The sequence below is a fragment of the Chelon labrosus genome (assembly GCF_963514085.1).
Source record: "Chelon labrosus genome assembly, chromosome: 9".
Classification (NCBI taxonomy): Eukaryota; Metazoa; Chordata; class Actinopteri; order Mugiliformes; family Mugilidae; genus Chelon; species Chelon labrosus.
Window position 1 is genome coordinate 6,027,933 of NC_140359.1, and position 19,198 is coordinate 6,047,130.

Sequence of the window (19,198 nt, forward strand, 5' to 3'; positions counted from 1 at the left end):
AAAGAGCCGTAATGATTCTACACCGCCAGAAAATAGCTCCAACCATGACTGAATGGGAAATAAGTGAATTAATTGATTTCTGACACATGTAGCTGAGGATGTCACATTTAAGCTACAGGCATGTTTGCAACCAGGGGCTTGGAAGAATATTTACCAGAGCTGCTGTCGGTGAGATAATGTGATCAAACCAATGCTAGGGCTGTGACACAGGAATGGAGAATATTCTGTCTAAACTGGTATTAATCAACACCAACATATGTGCCCTAACTAACTGCATTATTTCAGACTAAACAAAGAAAGTGAGTGCGCACTAATCAGAGTCAAATTCAATATGCATTTTAACTCCCTTAACGTTAAGACGGAGACTTTGTGCACTGATTTACGTGTATTTCTACAAGAAGGCGTCTTCCCAAAGTGGTCTGTTTGAACAATTATTATGGTGATTAGCACCTTAGCAAAAGCAGTCATCATTTGGGAAATTATTTACCAATAAGCTGACAATAGTCATTCTTATCAACCCTATCAAACAAACAAGATTATTTCAGACTAAACAGAGAAGTTAACGTGGACTAATAAGAGTTGCTAAAATGGAAGCCAGTTTTTAAGTATATATGCATGTGATCTTACTTTATTTTAAGACAGATATTTATTTCTGCAGGTTTGCACAGGTGTCAGTGTGATTAGCATATCACTTACAACAGAATAATCTTAAAGCAGTAGACCTATTGACCACTGGGCGAATTATTAACCAATAAACTGACAATAGGCGTTCTTTTCAAACCACACGTGTGCTCTTGCCAGCACTCAAACAAACCTAACAAATGCCATTATTTCAGACTTGACAAAGAAGTCAAAGTGAGTGCTGGCAAAATCAGAGTTGTTCAAATCCAGTCTCTTTATACGCATTTTAGCTTTTTGAATGTTAAGACAGAAACTTTGCTGACAGATTCATGAGTATTTCTGCAAGTCTGCACAGTTACCGAGGTGATTGGTACATACGCTGACTTGTCAGTTCATTTGGTACATTAATAAAAACGAATGCATTCTAATATAACAGTCCCCTTCATGACTGTCCAAGTTTATTTTGAAATGGCATCAACATCATTTTGGGGATGTAGTGTGTGGTGCTGTTAAACTGGAAGTGTTTTTGGAGTTTAGTCTAACCCACTGACCAAAACGGTGAAACATGTTTCAGTACAACACAGTTCAATAGCACTACAAACCCCAAAATGAAAACACAGTTCAATCAACAGCTCTCTCACTTATTTTAAGCAAATGATGAATACCATAACCTTCATGAAGCCAAGATTTATATTCATTTATTAGAATGTATTTGTACCTAATGAACTGGCAAGTGAGCGTGCACTAATCTAATCTGAGTTGCTGAAATGGAAGCGAGTTTATATCTAGGTAGGCATTTAAGCTTGATTAATTTGAAGAGCGAAACTTATTTCTGCATGTTTGCACAGCTGTCAATGTGAATAGCATATATCACTTTTAAGAATATAGCCCATATAACAGCCCGCCTATTCATTATTTGGGGAACTGTTTACCCATAAACTGACAATAAACGCTCTTTTCAACACTGAAACTAACCCTGGCAAAGAATATTATTTCACACTATACAGAGAGGTCAGAGTGAACGTGCACTAAACACAGTTGCTAAACTGAAAGCCAGTGTATATCTATATATGCATATTGGCTTATTTCACTTTAAGACAGAGACCTTGAGGGGTAATTTATGTGTGTTTCTGCAAGTTTGCACAGTTATCAATGTAATAAGCATACCAGATAATATAATCCAATAAGCAGTCCACCTATTATCCACCATTGTGGAGAATTATTTTACCAATAAGCTGACAATCATCGTTCTGGAGCAGATTTAGATACTACTACTTCATGGCAAGTAGTATCAAAGTGATAAATTAACACTTTTCTGCAAATATCCTGTTTTTTTCTTCAGTGACATTGATAACATTTGATGACTGGAGGCTAACCTCTTTTTTTTTTTTTTTTAGAAAAAAAAAATCATTATTATAATATAGCTCCACATCATGACACTGGGTAATGTCTTGGGCTTCCTTAAGGGGCAGTTCAGATTCAGCTCCGAGGCTACTCGGTCACATTTACAAAAAAGAATAACTAAAACAAATAATAACCTTGCATGTATATGTTAATAAAAATGCCTCTGCTATGTCTCTGTCAGGAGGATGGGAACACGCAACGCAACCAGAGATCCCCGCGCCTCCTCTGGATCCCAGCCGGGATGAGAGAGCGGTCCAGCGGCTGGGAAGCTGGAACTACACTCGGCCAGCAAGACAAGCGAGAGGCCACCGGATCTGATTTCTCCTCCTCGGTGTGGCTTTTTCCGAGGGACCGAGGAGGGCTGCCATGCTCCTGTCATTTCTCATGTTACAGAACATCAGTCAAACGGCAGAGACGGTGCCCTTGCGCCGGCCGAGGCTGATTTACAAACATTAGCGGGGAATACAATTACACAGCCCCCCCTGGCCGAGCAGCCCTATGCGGCTTCAGGAGGGGAGAGAGAGGAGAGGATGTGCTGGTGGAGGTACATGGGGGTGGAGTGGACAGCTGAAAACAGCGTTTTCCAGCATTTGTGGCTTATAAATTCAACTTTCACCTGAGCGCATGACATGTTGTGTACACGTTAAGGCTGTGTCACAAACAAACAACTCACCTGCAACAATAATAATCACAAAAACATCCAGTTTCAGCGTTTCGACCCGAAACAGCTCGTCTGTCTTTGCAGCAACCTAAACGCACACATGCAAAATATTATAAAAATTAAAAAAAGAAAAGAAACTTTCCGAATCATAAACTTCCCAACATGCAAATTCCTCGTAGAGAGAATGTATTTAAAGCCTACTGAAAGGTGTAGCAGCAGCAGCAGCAGCAACGCCGTCGAGACAAACCGCATAAAACATTAAGCTGGGTGGGAAAAAGTTACAGCTACGTCCAGGAACAAGCGATTCAGAGGCGCATTAAAAGTTTCCCGTGCATGCAAGTAACGGCGATGCTCGTTGTGGATAAATAAAAGAGTAATAGAAAATGTAAAAAAAAGAAAAAAAAGAAAAAGAAAGAAACATCAGTGCTGTCCGCGGTGCTGATCCCAGATCGGTGTGCAGAGGCTGCGCTGCTCCACGGTCGCTCCACCGCTGATCAATGATTGAACCGAACAAAGGCAGAAGAGGGGATCAATTTCTAATAACTATCAATGCGAACACCGCCGGCTTTCGCCTCGTGTTCAGACCCGAAAACGAGGCGACACACGCCGGGGCACAAGCGCCGAGGCACGCCGCTGCAAAAACGAACAGAGAAAGGTGAGAATTGCACTAACCTGGAGCCGCCGTAGATCAAATTTCTTCCAATATTGAAACATCGATCCTACATCGGCGGCCATCTTGGGGGATATTGAGGAGATTTTTTTCAGCGGCTGCAATAAATATGTGGGCTGGATTCCCCCTCGTTAAACAACCATCACCCGGTCCCACTTTCAGTTTTTTTTTTTTTTTGTTTTGTTATTTTTTTTTTTTCTAAAAAAAGTACTTAACACTAAAGTTCAAGTCCGCCAACATGTTTTTAAATTAAGAAAAAAAAACTATTTAATGTATATTTTTTCTTTTTTTAAGTAAAACAGCAAAGACGTATCCGTGCGTCCGTCCTCGACATTTACTGGACAATTGCACTTGATTTCTTTTTCTTTCTTTCTTTCTTTCTTTTTTTTAAGTTATCAATACTGACGTAAAGCCCGAGGTTGATCGATACCGTCTGGAAAAGGGGAAGGAGATGATGTGTAGATTAGTGGAGATCTGGGAATTTGGCCAAGCCTACTTTTTTTTTTTTCTTTTTTCTTTTTTGTTGTTGTTGTTTATTACAGGAGCACATGGAACATTAGTATAACATGCATTTAGTCTTTACTCTTATCAGGAAGACATTTTTGTCCAGTTTTATTAATATGCAAATACGATATTAAACTTTATGTCCACCTTTAAAGGAAACTTTGTAAGAAAACTGCCATGCATTTTAATGATCAAGTGCATTTTTCACGTTATAATCAATAATTAATTCTTATGGATTATTGTTATTAAAACAAGGTCAACCCCACCATATATTGTGATTTTTACTAAGATACGTTTGTTATGTTTCTGGATCCACATCTATATAGTAGTAAAAACAGTCAAAACTATTACTTTATTGATTATGTTGTTTAATTGTGCATTCCTATTAACTGGATGCAAAGAGAAGTAGTGCTTTTATAGCAAGATTTTACAAAAATAGCCTAGTTTTCATGATTTTTTGTTTTGCCCTTGACGGCAACACAGACTTAAACTGTCACTAAATTGGCTTTTTGTCTAACTTAATAAAGCGTGAGGTTTGCTCCTCTCTTTGTCCACTTAAAATAACTCACTCCTCTGGTCAGGAAGCACACTTCCAGTGCACGCTGCTGCAGCTCTGGTGCCAGGTGCTCCCCCTGCTGACACCACAGAGCACGCAAGCAAGGTTATGTGCAGATGAGCATTGTGTGATTTCCTCCATTAATTATGTAGCATTATCACTGAGTGAAGGTATCCATCAAAAGCGATGGTTTGCACCGCGTTCCACCTCCTGATCACCCCGTACCTGCCTCACGGTGGCTTCCAGCTGATATATCCCTTATGAAAATCAGTGCCAGGTAGAAAATAATATTCTCATGAGTCATATTCTAAGCACCTCGAGGGACAATGACATATTCCCCCGCTGCAGACAAACACCTAAGGGGGAGGTGAAGGAAGATTATTAAAAGTTTTGCTTATTGCATTTTATTTATGGCTGCAGGGTGGGGCTGAAATGTTGGATTCAAACGTAATAAGGAAAGTGTATTAGAAAACCGGTACTCAACAATAGAGCCATAGATGACTTAGAAGGTTGTGGTGTTTTTTTTTTTTTTTTTAATTCAGTGATGTTAAATGATTTCCTGGCTTGATTTTGATCATTTATCATCCGGAATTGATTTTAATTTTCTGTAGAGGATCTGGTGAGTATACATTAATATAAAAGGGCCGGGTCTGCTGGGAGTGAGGAGTGACTGGAACAGGCTGAAGCTCTGATCCAGGACACTCCAGTAAGTGAGGACATGCAGCACATTGTGTTTTCTTAATTGAATCTTTAACCTTGTCTCCAATAGTACAACCTGCTCACTATGAAGAAGCTCTGTGCCAGCAGAGGAAGCAAAGTGTTGATAACCACAGACATTTTTTGGACGCCAGATAGGAACGCTGTGCTCTGTTGATGAAAAAAAATAAAGATTAAAAAAATATATAAAAAAATATAAATGAATCTCCTGTCCTCATTCAGTTCTGTACTTCTGAATATAGTTTTGACCTCACATTCTCTGCCTTCGTCAGCAAAGCACTGTGGGCCTCTTCCAGTAACCTTGTCACCCTTATTCAAATTAATTAATTTATTCTGGAAAAGAAGGGCTTAATCTAAAACCCTATGTGTCGTTACTTAAAATGAGGGCCGTGTGCACAGATGGGAAATTATCCAAGAGTAATAAAATCATTGTTTTGATGAGGTCACTGAAGGAGGGAATTCAAATTACAGTGTTTCTTTGAAAGCAGTGATGGTATATTTAATGAAATGTCATGTTTTCGATGAATAACTAAGCAACTAACTATGCTTGATGAATGATTTTATGGGAATTAAACACTCTAAGACACAGGTCTATAAACAGATAGATCCATACCTTTTGGTTTTTGGTGATTTTAGTGTCTGAACAAGTTTAGCAACTACTATATGATGCATTGCCTCCTATCCTGGAGGTTATTTTTCTAACTATAATTTTCACCACTATGATAATCATCCATGGGAGAAGGATTTCTGAAGAATTTATCTGCTTTTCAGACTCCTCCAAATTCTGAAGTGTGGCCTCCATTGAGCCGACTTGTTTGTCCAGCACTTCCCACAGATGTTCAGTTGGTTTGAGATCTGGGGAATTTGGAGGCCAACAACACCTTGAACTTGATCTTGTGTTCCTCTAACCATTATTCAACCATTTTTACTTGTGGAGCATTTTCCTGCTGAAAGAGGCCACAGTCATCAGGGAGTCATCAGCATTTCCGTAAAAGTTTGTGCGTGGTCTGCAATGTTTTTCCTTCCTTGGACCACTCTTGATAAGAAGTGACCACTGTAAACCAGGAACACCCCGCAAGAGCTGCAGTTTTGGAGATGCTCTGACCCAGTTGTGACAATATGATATTTTCAGAGTCACTCAAATTCTTTCCAACGTTACATTTTTCCTGCTTCTAACATCGACTTTGAGGACAAAATGTTCACTTGCTGCTTAATATATTCCACCCACTGACAGGTGACATATTACAGGTGAGAAAATGATTCACTTCACTGGTCAGTGGTCATAATGTTATGGCTAATCAGTGCATGTAGATCTGAGCAGGAGCAAGGTTAAGTCTATTTATATGCTTCCCACTAATGTTTGATTTAACTTAATTTCAGCCTGGTATACCTCACGTCACCTTATTTGTGCAAATGTGTAACTGAGCCAACGCAATGAATCTGTACAATGTATGAAGTGAAAGTAAACTCACTTATACAGCAAATATAAAGGTGTAATATTTTATGCATCCAGACATGTGATAATAATGATTACACCAACGTAATTGAACAACTCTTCAAAAACATCAAGTATTTTTAGATCAGATGAGACTACAAATGTAGAAACAACAGTGAGCTGATTGAATGTTGCTGAGAGTGAGCCAAGATCAGCCTCCTGTTCCAGCTGGAGGTTTTGTATGTTGTGGGTTGCTAGCACTATCTACTGGACAAACTGGGTAAATGAATGGTCAGAGGAATAAAGGAGGAGTCTGCAGTGTGATGAGACAATGACTCTGCTTGACACGGCCCAAACGCTGTCCAGTGTGTTTGTTGTTGTGCTTCAGTTGGAAATCTGTCACAGTTTGCTGTTCCTCTCAGCAAAGGTGTAACTATGCCAGGCTCCCAGTAAATCACAGCTGCGAGATGCAGTGTTCAAGTCTAAATGACAACTCTGTGAGCTCAGGAGGGGTTGGAGATACCGACCTCTCCTCATGGGGAGGAGTTTAGAGAAGTGGAGGTTATATGAGGTCTCTTTGTGTACTATTCAGACCATGCACTGAAATATAATTTTTTCCAACTTAACATGGCTTCCTTTACTCCTCTTTCAAACCATCTGTCTGTTCTGGCTAAATGTGCACATTGATGTCCCCGAAGGAGAATCCTTTGTCCTTCAGGAGTGTGTGGACTGCTGAATCCTGGCCTGAAGAACCTCAGGTCGTTATTAGAGCCTTGTGGACAACACAGATGTACTTATTTAAACGCCAGCTCCCCACCAGTTTTTTAGAACTGAAGAAGTTACTTGGATGAAGGTAAATGCTTTCAAGAAACTCTACAAGTCCAGTTGTCATTGTTTCAGGTTGTTTTGGATATACCACGACCTGAATGGCTGAGAACCATCCAAGACGTATTTAAAAAGAGATACACTGGACAATGACTGACTTTTATGATAAGCACTGCCATTTTTAAATGAAAGCAATAAGATTTTCCACCTTTTTGAGTTCTTTGGTCTTTTGTTTAGGACTGTTGTCCCACTAAATTTCGTCCAATGACTTTGATATACTTGGTTTAATTTTAGCGCACATGTTATTTTCCTGTCTCCGTGCCCCAGCCGTAACAGAAACATCTTGTCAGACAGATGAACTGGTGTTCTTTGGGTAATGAGCCGCTCCTCTTTTTTCCTGCAAATATTCCTCTTTCCATTGTTTGATTTTGGTTCCATTTGTTCCTTTGTTTTAACCTCTTCCCTTGCATGGTCACCGCTTCACTCCTCATGCTGACAGTCTGAATGTCACCTCTCAATTGCATGTGCCAAGAAATATATTTAGTGTCCAATTACTTTTGTTCTCTGGTGTGGGTGCTATGTATCAAAAGCTAATGTTAGCATGCAGGTCTTTATTCTATTGTTGTACGCCTAGTCAAATTATAAACATGAAACTTGGAAACTTAAGGAAGTATATTTTGTCTTACTTCAAATTAAATGAAGCACAAATCCTAAAAAATGAATGGACTACAAATTGTACATGTAAGGAACATGAGTCAGTATTTGGCATCTTCATCATAACCTCCTCTTACCTGGCCTTTGTTACCATTAAAAAAAATCTCCTTATCCACCCTCATGTAATGTATAATGTATTACACATGTCTACTAACTTGTCTAAACAAGTTCAGTCTTATTTCTGGATAACTGTCCAACTTCCACTGGACTCATACCAACTAATGTTTTCCACAGCATGACTTCATGCTGTTTACAGGTCTTATAGGGGCTCAGCAGGCTTCAGCTAACAGTTCTGTTTATCGTGCTACCGAGAAACAGCTCCCATCAGACTATACCCGCACTCTCTGAGGAGCACTAACTGGACAGCTGGATGATGGATCCCATCAAGTGCAACTGTCTGTCACAAACACAACTGTCCTTCCCGAGCCAGAGCTATGTCCTGTTGTTATTCTTGGGCCTCAGTAATGGGGTATGTGTGTTTGGCTATTGTCCCTAAATCTCATGAACTCTGACAATGGACGTGGCAGTGAGACAATGGTCCTCTTTACCTGCGCCCCTGCCTAAAGAAGGCATGGAGTATTTATAGCCCATAAGCATGCACCATTATAGAGGGGAGAGGGGTCAGTATATCTACCCCTTGTTTTGTGAGTTGCTCCATCCTAAAGCAGCAAGAATACTGCCAGGTCCTTATCCAGCTACCACTGAAACATGGTGAGTGGACACAGATTTAATTGTTGTTGAATTACCACCATACTGTACATGGTGCATGGTTGATATGTTCATATATCTATATCGCTGTATAGTTTACTGTCATGGTCTGTTTAGATGAATTATACATCGTGCTCTACTCACTCCACTGACAATGAATCAATACGCTGCATGTCAATATTCTTATGGGTGCTGAATGCAGATTAAAAAAGTAATCCATAGGACAGAGCTGTGGTTGTCCTATTGATGAGGTATGGATTTTATTTGTCTACTTACAATGATGATTTTTCTTTTAATGACTACAAAGACTGGTTTGAAGTGGAGATGAGAGGAAGGGAGAGAGGAGGAAGGGAAACATTTAACTAATCCTTTAAAGGTAAAAGCTTTCTAAAAAACAACACAGCTACTTTATTTACTTAAGTTTTTATTGAAAAAATATGGACCGGAAAAGGCTGGAAAGAAAAGGAGAACAAGAAGGGAATGACGCAAAAGAAGTAAAAGAGGAGAGGAAATGAAAGACAATGCGAAAGGAAAAAAGAATAAAAAAAGAGAAAAGGAGAGAAAGGAAAGGAACAGAAGCAACAAGTGCAAGCTCCACACAACCCAAGAACACTTATTGTACTATTATTTTGAACTACCATGTTCTGGTTGAGGTTTGACTGTGATCTACAGTGCGAAGCATCAAATAACAGCAAATTTTGCAATGTGAAACCTCTTAAAACAAAATAAAGAAATAAACTAATGTGAGCGCCAGAGGTCCCGTCCATATAGGCTACAAGTGCTCGAGAGCTAATCCACAACAGGGGTTAGACAGCAGCTGTCAAGAGGCCTGTGAATCCAAGCAAAATTATGTCATCGCCCTGCATCCCCTTACTCTGTTTTTCACAGTTCCTTGGCAGACATGTAAATAGCTCAATATAATCCTTCCCTCTGAGGGATTTCTGATCAAACAGAGCTCAGTGTACCATCCTGTCATCACACAGGGCCTATAGAATAATCCCTCATGTGATCCTGGGACTATGGGAGTGCAGGCAGCCGACCACACCCTCCCCAGGCTCAGTCTGCATTCTCACAAAATTACTGGCTTGAGTAAATATTTGCATAACAAACTGACAGTGTTTGTAATCCCTCCAAATGAAATGTGGGCCCCGGTAGAATCCTTGGCTGTTGTGCTATTTATGCCCCTACACTTGTTAAGTTTGCTGATCGTTGGCTTGTTATCATAGAAGCGCATATGTGACAGTAAAACCGATGACGAGTGACGCTGAAGCAGGGAGCCAGGTGATGAGCATTAGTATTGGTTCTAATGAGAATGTCATCCTCAAACCCTGCAGGCACCCAAGAAAGCAAAGAAGAGGACGGCAGAGGGAGCCAGCTCCAATGTGTTCTCCATGTTTGAACAGGCCCAGATCCAGGAGTTCAAAGAAGTCAGTGCTCTGCCAAATCTTGTCTTTTACACTGAATGCACCCCATGATGACTGGAGACACAGCATCTAATTATTAAACTTCTGCAGGCGTTCACTATCATGGACCAAAACAGAGATGGTTTCATTGACAAGAATGACCTGATGTATACCTTTGCTGCTTTGGGTAAGTTCACCATGGTGTCTGTGTGAATATAGGTCCCAATCACTAGTCAAGTTAATAACGCTTATTATCATGTTGTTATCATGGCAACTGTAAGTATGTGGGATATGCCAGGCAGCAAGAGAACATTTTGTCGTCAAAGTTGCTGTTATAAGCAAGAGTGAAAGGGTCTGAGTGACTTTGACAAGGACCAAATTGTGATGATGAATGAGTAAGAGCATCTCCTGTGTGGTGTTACCGGTCTGCAGTACCTATCAAATGTTGTCCAAGGAAGGAAAAACAGTGAACTGGTGACAGGGTTATTGGTGGCCAAGGCTCACTGATGCACGTGGGGAGTGAAGGCTGGCCTGTGTGGTCCAACAGACAAGCTACTGTAGCTTAAACTGATGAAAAAGTTCACGCTTAATCCGATAGAATAGGTGTCAGAACACAAAGTGTATCACAGATTGTTTTGTATGAAGCTGCGTAGCAGTCAGGGTGTCCGTGCTGAACCCTGTCCACTGCCAAAATCGTCTACAATGGGAGCTGGATCACGAAGCAATGGAAGAAGGTGGCCTGGTCTGATGAATCAAGATTTATTTTTTTATCATTTTTTCATCATTTTCTTATGTGTGCCTATATTCCATTTATCTGGGAAAGATATGGTGGCAGGATGCAGTGAACAACCCCTCGCATTTATCATGGGTATGTGCTTGCCCTGCAACAATGTTCAGGTGGTGGTAGGTATCAAAGTAACAGCCACAGCAATGCCAGGACCCAGGTTTCTTGGAAAAAACATTATATCAATGTGGTTTTGATGTTGTGTGTCACTGAAATTATTTCCCCACCAAAATGCCAAAACATTCACAGGTTCCAGCTTCTCAAATGTGTCTTTGGGTTTTGGATAAACGTTCAAGGAAGTCACCTGTCATAGTATAAACCATTAACTAATCAAGAGATTCATCAATAATGAAAATAATCATTACTTACAGCCTCAAACCCTGTTTGATCTCATCCTCTATTTTTCTCCAGGACGTCTAAATGTCAAGCAAGAAGAGATTGATGAAATGTTGAAGGAAGCTCCTGGACCGATTAATTTCACAGTCTTTCTCACCATGTTTGGAGAGAAACTAAAAGGTGAACAAGGATGTCGTTATATGATTCTTCATTATGTGTGCAGGGATATTTTATTTTTCATCAACTCAGAGCTGCCACTGTTTCTCTTCAGGTGCTGACCCAGAGGAGACTATCCTCAACGCTTTCAAAGTCTTCGACCCTGAGGGAACAGGGACATTAAAGAAAGACTTGTGAGTAAACGTCAAGAGCTCAAATCCTCGATGGGGTGTCCTGTCTGCTCACCATCACTGCTTGTTTCCACAGTGTGACAGAGATGCTGACCACCCAAGCTGACAGGTTCTCTCCTGAAGAGGTTTGTTCTCCACTTCTGACAATGCTCTTTTTTTTTAATTCAGTCAAAAATATGCTCATTTTATGTCCTCACAGATGGAACAGATGTTTGCTGCATTCCCTCCAGATGTGGCAGGAAACCTAGACTACAAGAACCTGGTCTACGTCATCACACACGGTGAAGAAAAAGACCAAGAATAGATGAACTAAGATTGTGCAGAGATCGCACAAACTAAACACAAAGCTACAGAAAACATTTTCACATTTCAGCTTCAATTTTTTGACGCAGACATGTATGAATGTGATCATTATGTATTACATACATGAATGTACGGCATTGCACTGTGTATATTCACTCCTCATACTTATTTGATCACAGAAAATAAAATGTTTAAAACATATTCTTTATCATATTGCGGCCAAACATTTTTTTGACTGATAAATAACGGTGGGAAGGGTTGACTTCATAAGAAGCAGCAGCACTGAAGAAAATGAATATAACTCTCTGATGTTCAGATGAAGAGGTAGAGATGTATTTTCTGTTTTCTGTTTCATATACTTGTATTAGGCTTTACCTCCTTACACTGATGATACTAAGATTTCAGAATCAATCAATACATTAGTTAGAGCTCTTTTCTTTTTCAATGTATTAGTCGTTGGGTTTAGTACCGTAATATAACTGTCCTAGCAAGTCTAGCGTTGTGGTTGTGTGTGCTGCTGGAGTGAACTACACCGATCAGTCATAACATTATGACTGATAATCTCATTTTCATGGCAGCTGTCAGTGGGTGGGATATATTAGGCAGCAAGTGAACGTTTTATCCTCAAATTTGATGTTAGAAGCAGGAAAAATGGGCAAGTGGATGAATTTTAATGACTTTGACGAAGACAAACTGTGATGGCAAGACGACCGGGTCAGAGCATCTCTAAAACTGCAGCTCTCATGGAGTGTTCCTGGCCTCCAGTGGTTAGTACCTATCAAAAGTTGTCCAACGTATAAGAGGCACATCCATGTACACCATCTTGTGGAAACAATATTCACTGATGGCTGTGGCCTCTTGCAGCAGTATAATGCACACTGCCAAGAAGCAAAAATTGTTCAGGAACAGTTTGAAAAACACAACGATGAGATCATGGTGTTGACTTTGCCTCCGAAATAACCAGATCTCATCCAACCATGCATCTGTGGGATGTGCTGGACAAAATAAGTCGGATCCACAGAGGCCTCACCTCACAACTTGCATGACTTAGTATCTGCTGTTAATATCTTGATACCACAGTACACCTTAGAGGTCTAATGTAGTCCATGCCTCAATGAGTCATGGCTGTTTTGCAGCACAGAACATGTCCAGCAGGACTGTTCTGTGCAACTTGTAGTTTTACAATGTTTGTTTTAGAGTTTTAGATAAGGACGACCATGCTGCTGATCAATAGAGAAGTAATATCCAAAATTAATGATTTAGAAATATATGTGACTTTGAGATTGTGCATAGAGAGATGAGATTCTTGTAACTGGCTGGGTTACCTGAGGGAGGACATCTGATGTTGAAAGACCTGAAACTTTCCATGATCTCAGGCACATCACTGATGATGTGTCCCAGAGCATCCTAAAATGTATCTTTCAGCAGCTTAGACTGGAGACAAATTTGTGTCATGAACCTATGACAGTATTAACATATTCAAAACTACTTTATTTGTCAATACCTTGTGTGTAGATGCTGTAGTTTTACTTGTATTTTTACTGCACCAAAAAGTGAAGCGGTCCCAGACAACTTCCTTGTGGTGCATACAAGCGAGGGAATTGCTGGCTGTATGCTTAAAAGCTCTTAAGTCTTATTCTCAGATTCCTGCTCAAAAATTACATGCACAGAAATAAACTGAGTATGTCTCAGCAACTTCAGGGATTATTTGTTTAATTTTTGAATCATGATAAAGGTAACACCTCTAAACTTCATTAACCAGCAACTGCGCCCGAGCACTTGCGCTGGAGCTTCGTCATGCATAAAGTTTATGGCCATCTTGAATTCATCAATCTTCTTTCTACACCGCTGATTAAAGACAGTGTCTTTTAGAAAATGACACTAGGTTTGGGGGTTGATTTTAGTCCATCTTCAACCTGAACTAGGTCCAACTAGCTCATCTTTAATGACAGCAACTCCTGCAAATCAGTAGGTTGCTGTGCTGGAATATGGTGAGAGAGAAAATGTTTATGCAGTTTATCTGCTTTCTTCTCTTTGCTTTTGTTGACTGTTTACAATAAAACATTTGATTGCCAGGTGAACACACAATAGTTTGCATCTATCAGTAACACATTTTGGAGACTTTTTTAGGCCATTCCACCTGAGAGGAAATGAAGCTGTCTAATCTGCACATCTTAGTAATGGTGTTAATCGCTTTAGGCAACATCCTCCCACAAATATAATCTCCTAAACTGATTAACTCCAATAAGCACTCAAGTTTATCTGGTTTGGAGTCGGAAAATGTTCACAGAAATTACAATAAGGCCAGAATACTCACTTGCCTAATAATTGTGCTCAACTTTTAGATCCTATAGAATTTTGCACAGCGCTGTATTTGATGCTGCTGATGACCTTTTGTTTACATTTTCTTTCTCTACTGTACCAATTACATTCATTTGTGTGTGCTACTGGGTGCTTTTATTGTATATATTGTATTTTATTATGTATAGCTCCTATAGATTTTTTTTTATCTTTATGCTGCTATAGTTTCTATTTCTACAGATATTACTACTAGCTTGATTCTATGATGGCACTGCAAAAGTTTGCCATCCATACGATTTTATTCTTTTATTATAGATTATGTATTTTCACCTTTTGTATAATTCTTAACTCCCGTTTAGTTTGTTTGAAGTTCAAGTGTCATACAGAGAGATAACAAAGAGTGATAACAAAACTAAACTGTATTTTTCCAAGCTCAATATGGAAACCAAAACATAAAAGCAGGTGCATGTAAGATAACAATAGAGAGACATAACAAACAACAAAATAGATGCACAGACACGCTAAGTCTTGTGAGTATAAGATAAAATATGTATAAGCCATTTTCACAGGATTTTGCACAGTTTAACAGAGTGATGAAAAATATTTAACTGTTGCACATTAAGGTATTGCACAAAACAGTGAATTGTTTCACAAAATTGCAGCATTTTTATTTTAGAACATATGAGTTAGAGTGATGAAAAACCATGAAGTATTGCACATTATCTGAGTACTGCCCAGCTAAAGGACCACCTACTGTATAACCTCTGAATAATATATCTGTCTGTTTATATCTGAATTTTATTTATTGATTAAGTAATTCTGTGAAATTAGTTTTTCTCAAGTGCAATACTCCTATGGGTGTTGTCAGTACTCATGATATTAATGATATGCATAATGTATGCTCTGCTTTCCCCACTTCTACATATGTGTCCTTTAATAAACCATACCACAAACCATAAACCATATTAAAAAAACATATTAAATAGTTTTAAATTTCATTATTTTATTCTTTTCTAACAGTTTTACTTACATAATAAAACACAACAGCCCACCATTTCTTGTCAGAGCTTGTATGTATTATTTAAATGTATATTTCAATCGTCAAAGTGTTTGATTTTTCTGTTTTCCACTTCCACTGAACGCATTCCTCCATCCAGTACACTAGGGGGCAGCAGCCAGCCAGCTAGAACTAGCCTCCTTGAAGCGGCTGGCTAGCTGTACAAGGTGCGGCAGAAGGAAAACAGAGACGGGACACCATCGCTAGCTGACGGCTAGTGCGGTTGACGTTTATTTTTTTAGTCCCCGTTTCTTAACAAAAGCCACCATTGGATGTCGATTTTTTTTAAACTGTGATGAACAAGTAGCTTAGTAGTTTGTCAAAAGTGTCAACGAGCGGCTAAACAGTATCAGGGTCACGCCATCATCTTTACCCTCAGCCGGAAAATCAGCTAACAGTAGGTAGCTAATGCTAGGACAGCTAGCGGGCTAGCTTTCACAAGACCTAGATTTGACTAAGTGAATTTTATTAACGCCCACGTTTGCAATGGCCGATGTTGATAAACTCAACATAGACAGTATCATCCAACGTCTTTTAGAAGGTAAGAAATTGTTAAAATATTTAATACTTATTAAATTGGTTATCGTCGCGGTGTTCAGACAGACGCTAAGAGGAAATTGAAAGCCAGCCTTCATTGTAGCTAACCTTAGTTTTTAACATCTTGTTAAATAAATTCCAAAATGTGCCACAGTTTAAACCTTATTTTCTTTTCTTTAATATTAACCGTCTGTAATCACTTAATCTGATTCTGTATTGGGAACCTTGACGTACCTGAAGGACACGAAACAACATGTACCTAATTAAACACTGCTTTCACACAAAAACATTGCGCATTCCGGGTCGGTACATAGCTAACTGTGTGTTAGCACCGTTTGTTTCACACGTCCCCCGCACAAATATACTGTATCAGGCATCACCAGTGGCTGACTGTTATTTCTGCTGACTGTTGTTTATGCTTTCGCGCCGCAGTCAGAGGAGCAAAGCCGGGCAAGAATGTTCAGCTCCAGGAGAATGAGATCCGTGGATTGTGCCTCAAGTCCAGGGAGATCTTTCTCAGTCAACCCATTCTTTTGGAGCTGGAGGCCCCTCTCAAGATTTGTGGTAAGGATTGTACATGTATTTAGCAATTATCTGCAACTGTAGATTGCCAAAAAATGTCTAACTCGGATGACAAATGTGTGCAGTCCAGTTTTCTGTGGTCACCATTATTTATCAATGCCTTTGCAGGTGACATCCACGGGCAATACTACGACCTGCTGAGGTTGTTTGAGTATGGCGGCTTCCCTCCAGAGAGCAACTACCTGTTTCTGGGTGACTATGTGGACAGGGGGAAACAGTCCCTGGAGACCATCTGTCTTCTTCTGGCCTACAAAATCAAATACCCTGAGAACTTCTTCCTGCTGAGGGGAAACCATGAGTGTGCTTCAATCAACAGAATATATGGTTTCTATGATGAGTGTGAGTAATGCATATTGATTTTGAAATGTATGATCAGTTCCATAGTTTTTGCCTAGCTGCAATATCTAAGTTATTATGGGCCATTAAGCTGTCTGTGGGACCTTTGCAATTAAGCAACAGTGGGGGAAACGGTTTGCAGTGATATAAAATAATGAGGAATTAAAATATTCTTTCTTGTGTTAGGTAAACGAAGGTACAACATCAAACTCTGGAAGACCTTCACAGATTGTTTTAACTGCCTCCCTATTGCCGCCATTGTTGATGAGAAGATCTTTTGCTGCCATGGAGGTCAGTGTTATTGCCTGTTCATATCAACATTGTGAAGTGTGTAATTTGTGTTTCTGATGTTTTTACACTTTTGCATTGACTCCACTGTGGTTCATTGCATGCAGCTTGTCAAAAGTAGTCTTATCATTGACGTCAGTTGCTCTTATTTGTCCTTGAAACATGCTGTCTTTGCAGTTTGTCAACTGGCATTGGACTCAGCCATGTGTAATAGGTACTGACTCAATATCAGTGTGTTTATTTGTACTTTTGCTTTGACGTTGCATGTAGGACTGTCACCTGACCTTCAGTCCATGGAGCAGATCCGACGCATCATGCGTCCCACTGATGTCCCTGACCAGGGTCTGCTGTGCGATTTGCTCTGGTCCGATCCTGACAAGGATGTTCTGGGCTGGGGGGAGAACGACAGGGGCGTATCATTTACCTTTGGCTCAGAGGTGGTAGCCAAGTTCCTGCACAAGCATGACCTGGACCTGATATGCCGTGCCCATCAGGTAATCACTGTCACTGCTCTCTGTACATACGGAAAGGTTTGTGTGAAGTAGCTGATTGGCCGATCACTAAACACGCTGATACCAGAACATTACATACTGTGTAGAGAACATACTGTGTAAACTGGACAGTGCTGCTCAACCTTTTTGGTTTGTGGCCCCCTTAAAAACACAACAGTGTCTGCATTTGACTCCTTATCACTGGTGGCATCATTTTAGTATCTACAAACAGCTGAACTGAAAGGTTGTTGTTTTCAGTTATGTAAATCATCTTGTGATCCCGGTTTTTTTTTTTCGTTTTTTTTTTTTATAATTATATAAATCCGTATCAGTCATACAAATTACTGCACTAGACTATATAATTTTCCTCATGTTCTGCTTTAATGTTTCGGTTTTTATTTATCTCACTTGCAGGTTGTTGAGGATGGCTATGAATTTTTTGCAAAGAGGCAGCTTGTCACTTTGTTCTCAGCGCCCAACTACTGTGGAGAGTTCGACAATGCTGGTGCCATGATGAGCGTGGATGAGACTCTCATGTGCTCATTTCAGGTAAAGTGCCTCTTTGTTTGTGCATCAAGTATTTTGATTTTCACTTTGTTGTGCTCCAATAGTAACAGACTGCTCAGAATCATGGGCATTCTGATCACTGTGGGCCATGAGGCACCAAGACCAGTCAACTGTTAGAGGCGGGCCATTGATGAGTGTCTATGGCCCTAGTTTTGGTTTTTGTTGCCAGTAGTTCTTTGATGTCTTAACTTGAAATGTTTTACTAAAATGTAAAATTGTTTGGGTAATACTTGTAGAACAGTGCCACAGAATATTTCCAACCTTTTATCTTCTTCCACTTGTAGATTTTGAAACCGGCTGAGAAAAAGAAACCCAACGGCAGCCGTCCTGTGACTCCCCCTCGCAACATGGTCACCAAGCAAGCCAAGAAATGAGGGGGCAGTTGGGGGACAAACGCCCGGAGTCTCACTCCTCTGTTCTGCTTTTGTCTTCTGCATTTAAGGGATTGGCTGTCCTTCAATTTGCCAATACTGAAAAGATACCCACTCCTACTCGATGAAAGCAAAGTATTTTGTTGTTTTGTCCACAGGGGTAAATTGATATGTCACCATGAAAAACCTCAGGTGTTTTGCACTCCATTTTGCAGCTAGTCTTTGCCACATATGACTGTTCAATCAGGAAAAATGTAATAATACGGCTACTTATGCACAGGAATGCCTTGTTTGAAGCTGTGCACAATTCTTTCCCCAGTTATTTTCATGTCTTATTCTTCTGTCATCTTTTTCTCACTGTCAGTAATTAATGGTTATTAATGGCTATAAAACCACGGGGAAAGTCACAAACACCTGTTTACTTCTGTAAACTTTATTTACTGTTAATTTAATTTGTGTCATTGAGCATTGAATCTACACTGCATCACATTTATAAACAGGTCTTGTGCTAAATTACATTAATAAAGAAGCACTCTTATAATATCTAAATCTTTCTAATAAACTTTGAGTGTATTTTAGGGGGAAATTAGTGTCTTGATGTTATTTATTAAAGCTCACAAAACAAATACATTTGCCTCTTTGTTAGCCTTCTGATTGGTTTGGTGACCACCAAAGTCCAG

General features: G+C 39.8%; 3 protein-coding genes across 3 annotated transcripts in view; 2 read left to right on the top strand and 1 right to left on the bottom strand.

The window, feature by feature from the left end:
- The window catches only part of cux2b (cut-like homeobox 2b), a gene marked incomplete at its 5' end in the record, with an annotated part of 80,510 nt that extends 77,089 nt beyond the window's left edge, over positions 1 to 3,421 (bottom strand). Inside the window, one exon of the mRNA XM_084551173.1 lies at positions 3,359 to 3,421. Within this exon, the coding sequence (XP_084407299.1) occupies positions 3,359 to 3,421 (63 nt within the window). The remainder of the gene's footprint in view (positions 1 to 3,358) is intronic.
- A 6,731-nt stretch (positions 3,422 to 10,152) lies between these two features.
- On the top strand, positions 10,153 to 12,652 carry myl2b (myosin, light chain 2b, regulatory, cardiac, slow). The gene is made up of 6 exons (XM_084551292.1): positions 10,153 to 10,242; positions 10,330 to 10,405; positions 11,414 to 11,518; positions 11,610 to 11,688; positions 11,762 to 11,810; positions 11,885 to 12,652. Exons 1-6 carry the CDS (start codon positions 10,207 to 10,209, stop codon positions 11,987 to 11,989), a joined length of 450 nt encoding a protein of 149 aa, XP_084407418.1. The 5' UTR covers positions 10,153 to 10,206; the 3' UTR covers positions 11,990 to 12,652.
- Positions 12,653 to 15,493: 2,841 nt separating this feature from the next.
- On the top strand, positions 15,494 to 19,126 carry ppp1cc (protein phosphatase 1, catalytic subunit, gamma isozyme). Its single transcript, XM_084551565.1, has 7 exons — positions 15,494 to 15,887; positions 16,316 to 16,447; positions 16,574 to 16,804; positions 16,988 to 17,092; positions 17,360 to 17,583; positions 17,995 to 18,129; positions 18,432 to 19,126. Exons 1-7 carry the CDS (start codon positions 15,833 to 15,835, stop codon positions 18,519 to 18,521), a joined length of 972 nt encoding a protein of 323 aa, XP_084407691.1. The 5' UTR covers positions 15,494 to 15,832; the 3' UTR covers positions 18,522 to 19,126.
- Positions 19,127 to 19,198: the final 72 nt, after the last annotated feature.

Excerpts from the sequence above, each read along its gene's own strand:
- ppp1cc (XM_084551565.1), top strand. The coding sequence starts at position 15,833 with ATGGCCGATGTTGATAAACTCAACATAGACAGTATCATCCAACGTCTT. Across the intron at positions 16,448-16,573 it reads GGCCCCTCTCAAGATTTGTG|GTGACATCCACGGGCAATAC; the intron begins GTAAGGATTGTA and ends ATGCCTTTGCAG. Across the intron at positions 17,584-17,994 it reads TGATATGCCGTGCCCATCAG|GTTGTTGAGGATGGCTATGA; the intron begins GTAATCACTGTC and ends TCTCACTTGCAG.
- myl2b (XM_084551292.1), top strand. The coding sequence starts at position 10,207 with ATGTTTGAACAGGCCCAGATCCAGGAGTTCAAAGAA. Across the intron at positions 10,243-10,329 it reads AGATCCAGGAGTTCAAAGAA|GCGTTCACTATCATGGACCA; the intron begins GTCAGTGCTCTG and ends AAACTTCTGCAG. Across the intron at positions 10,406-11,413 it reads GTATACCTTTGCTGCTTTGG|GACGTCTAAATGTCAAGCAA; the intron begins GTAAGTTCACCA and ends ATTTTTCTCCAG.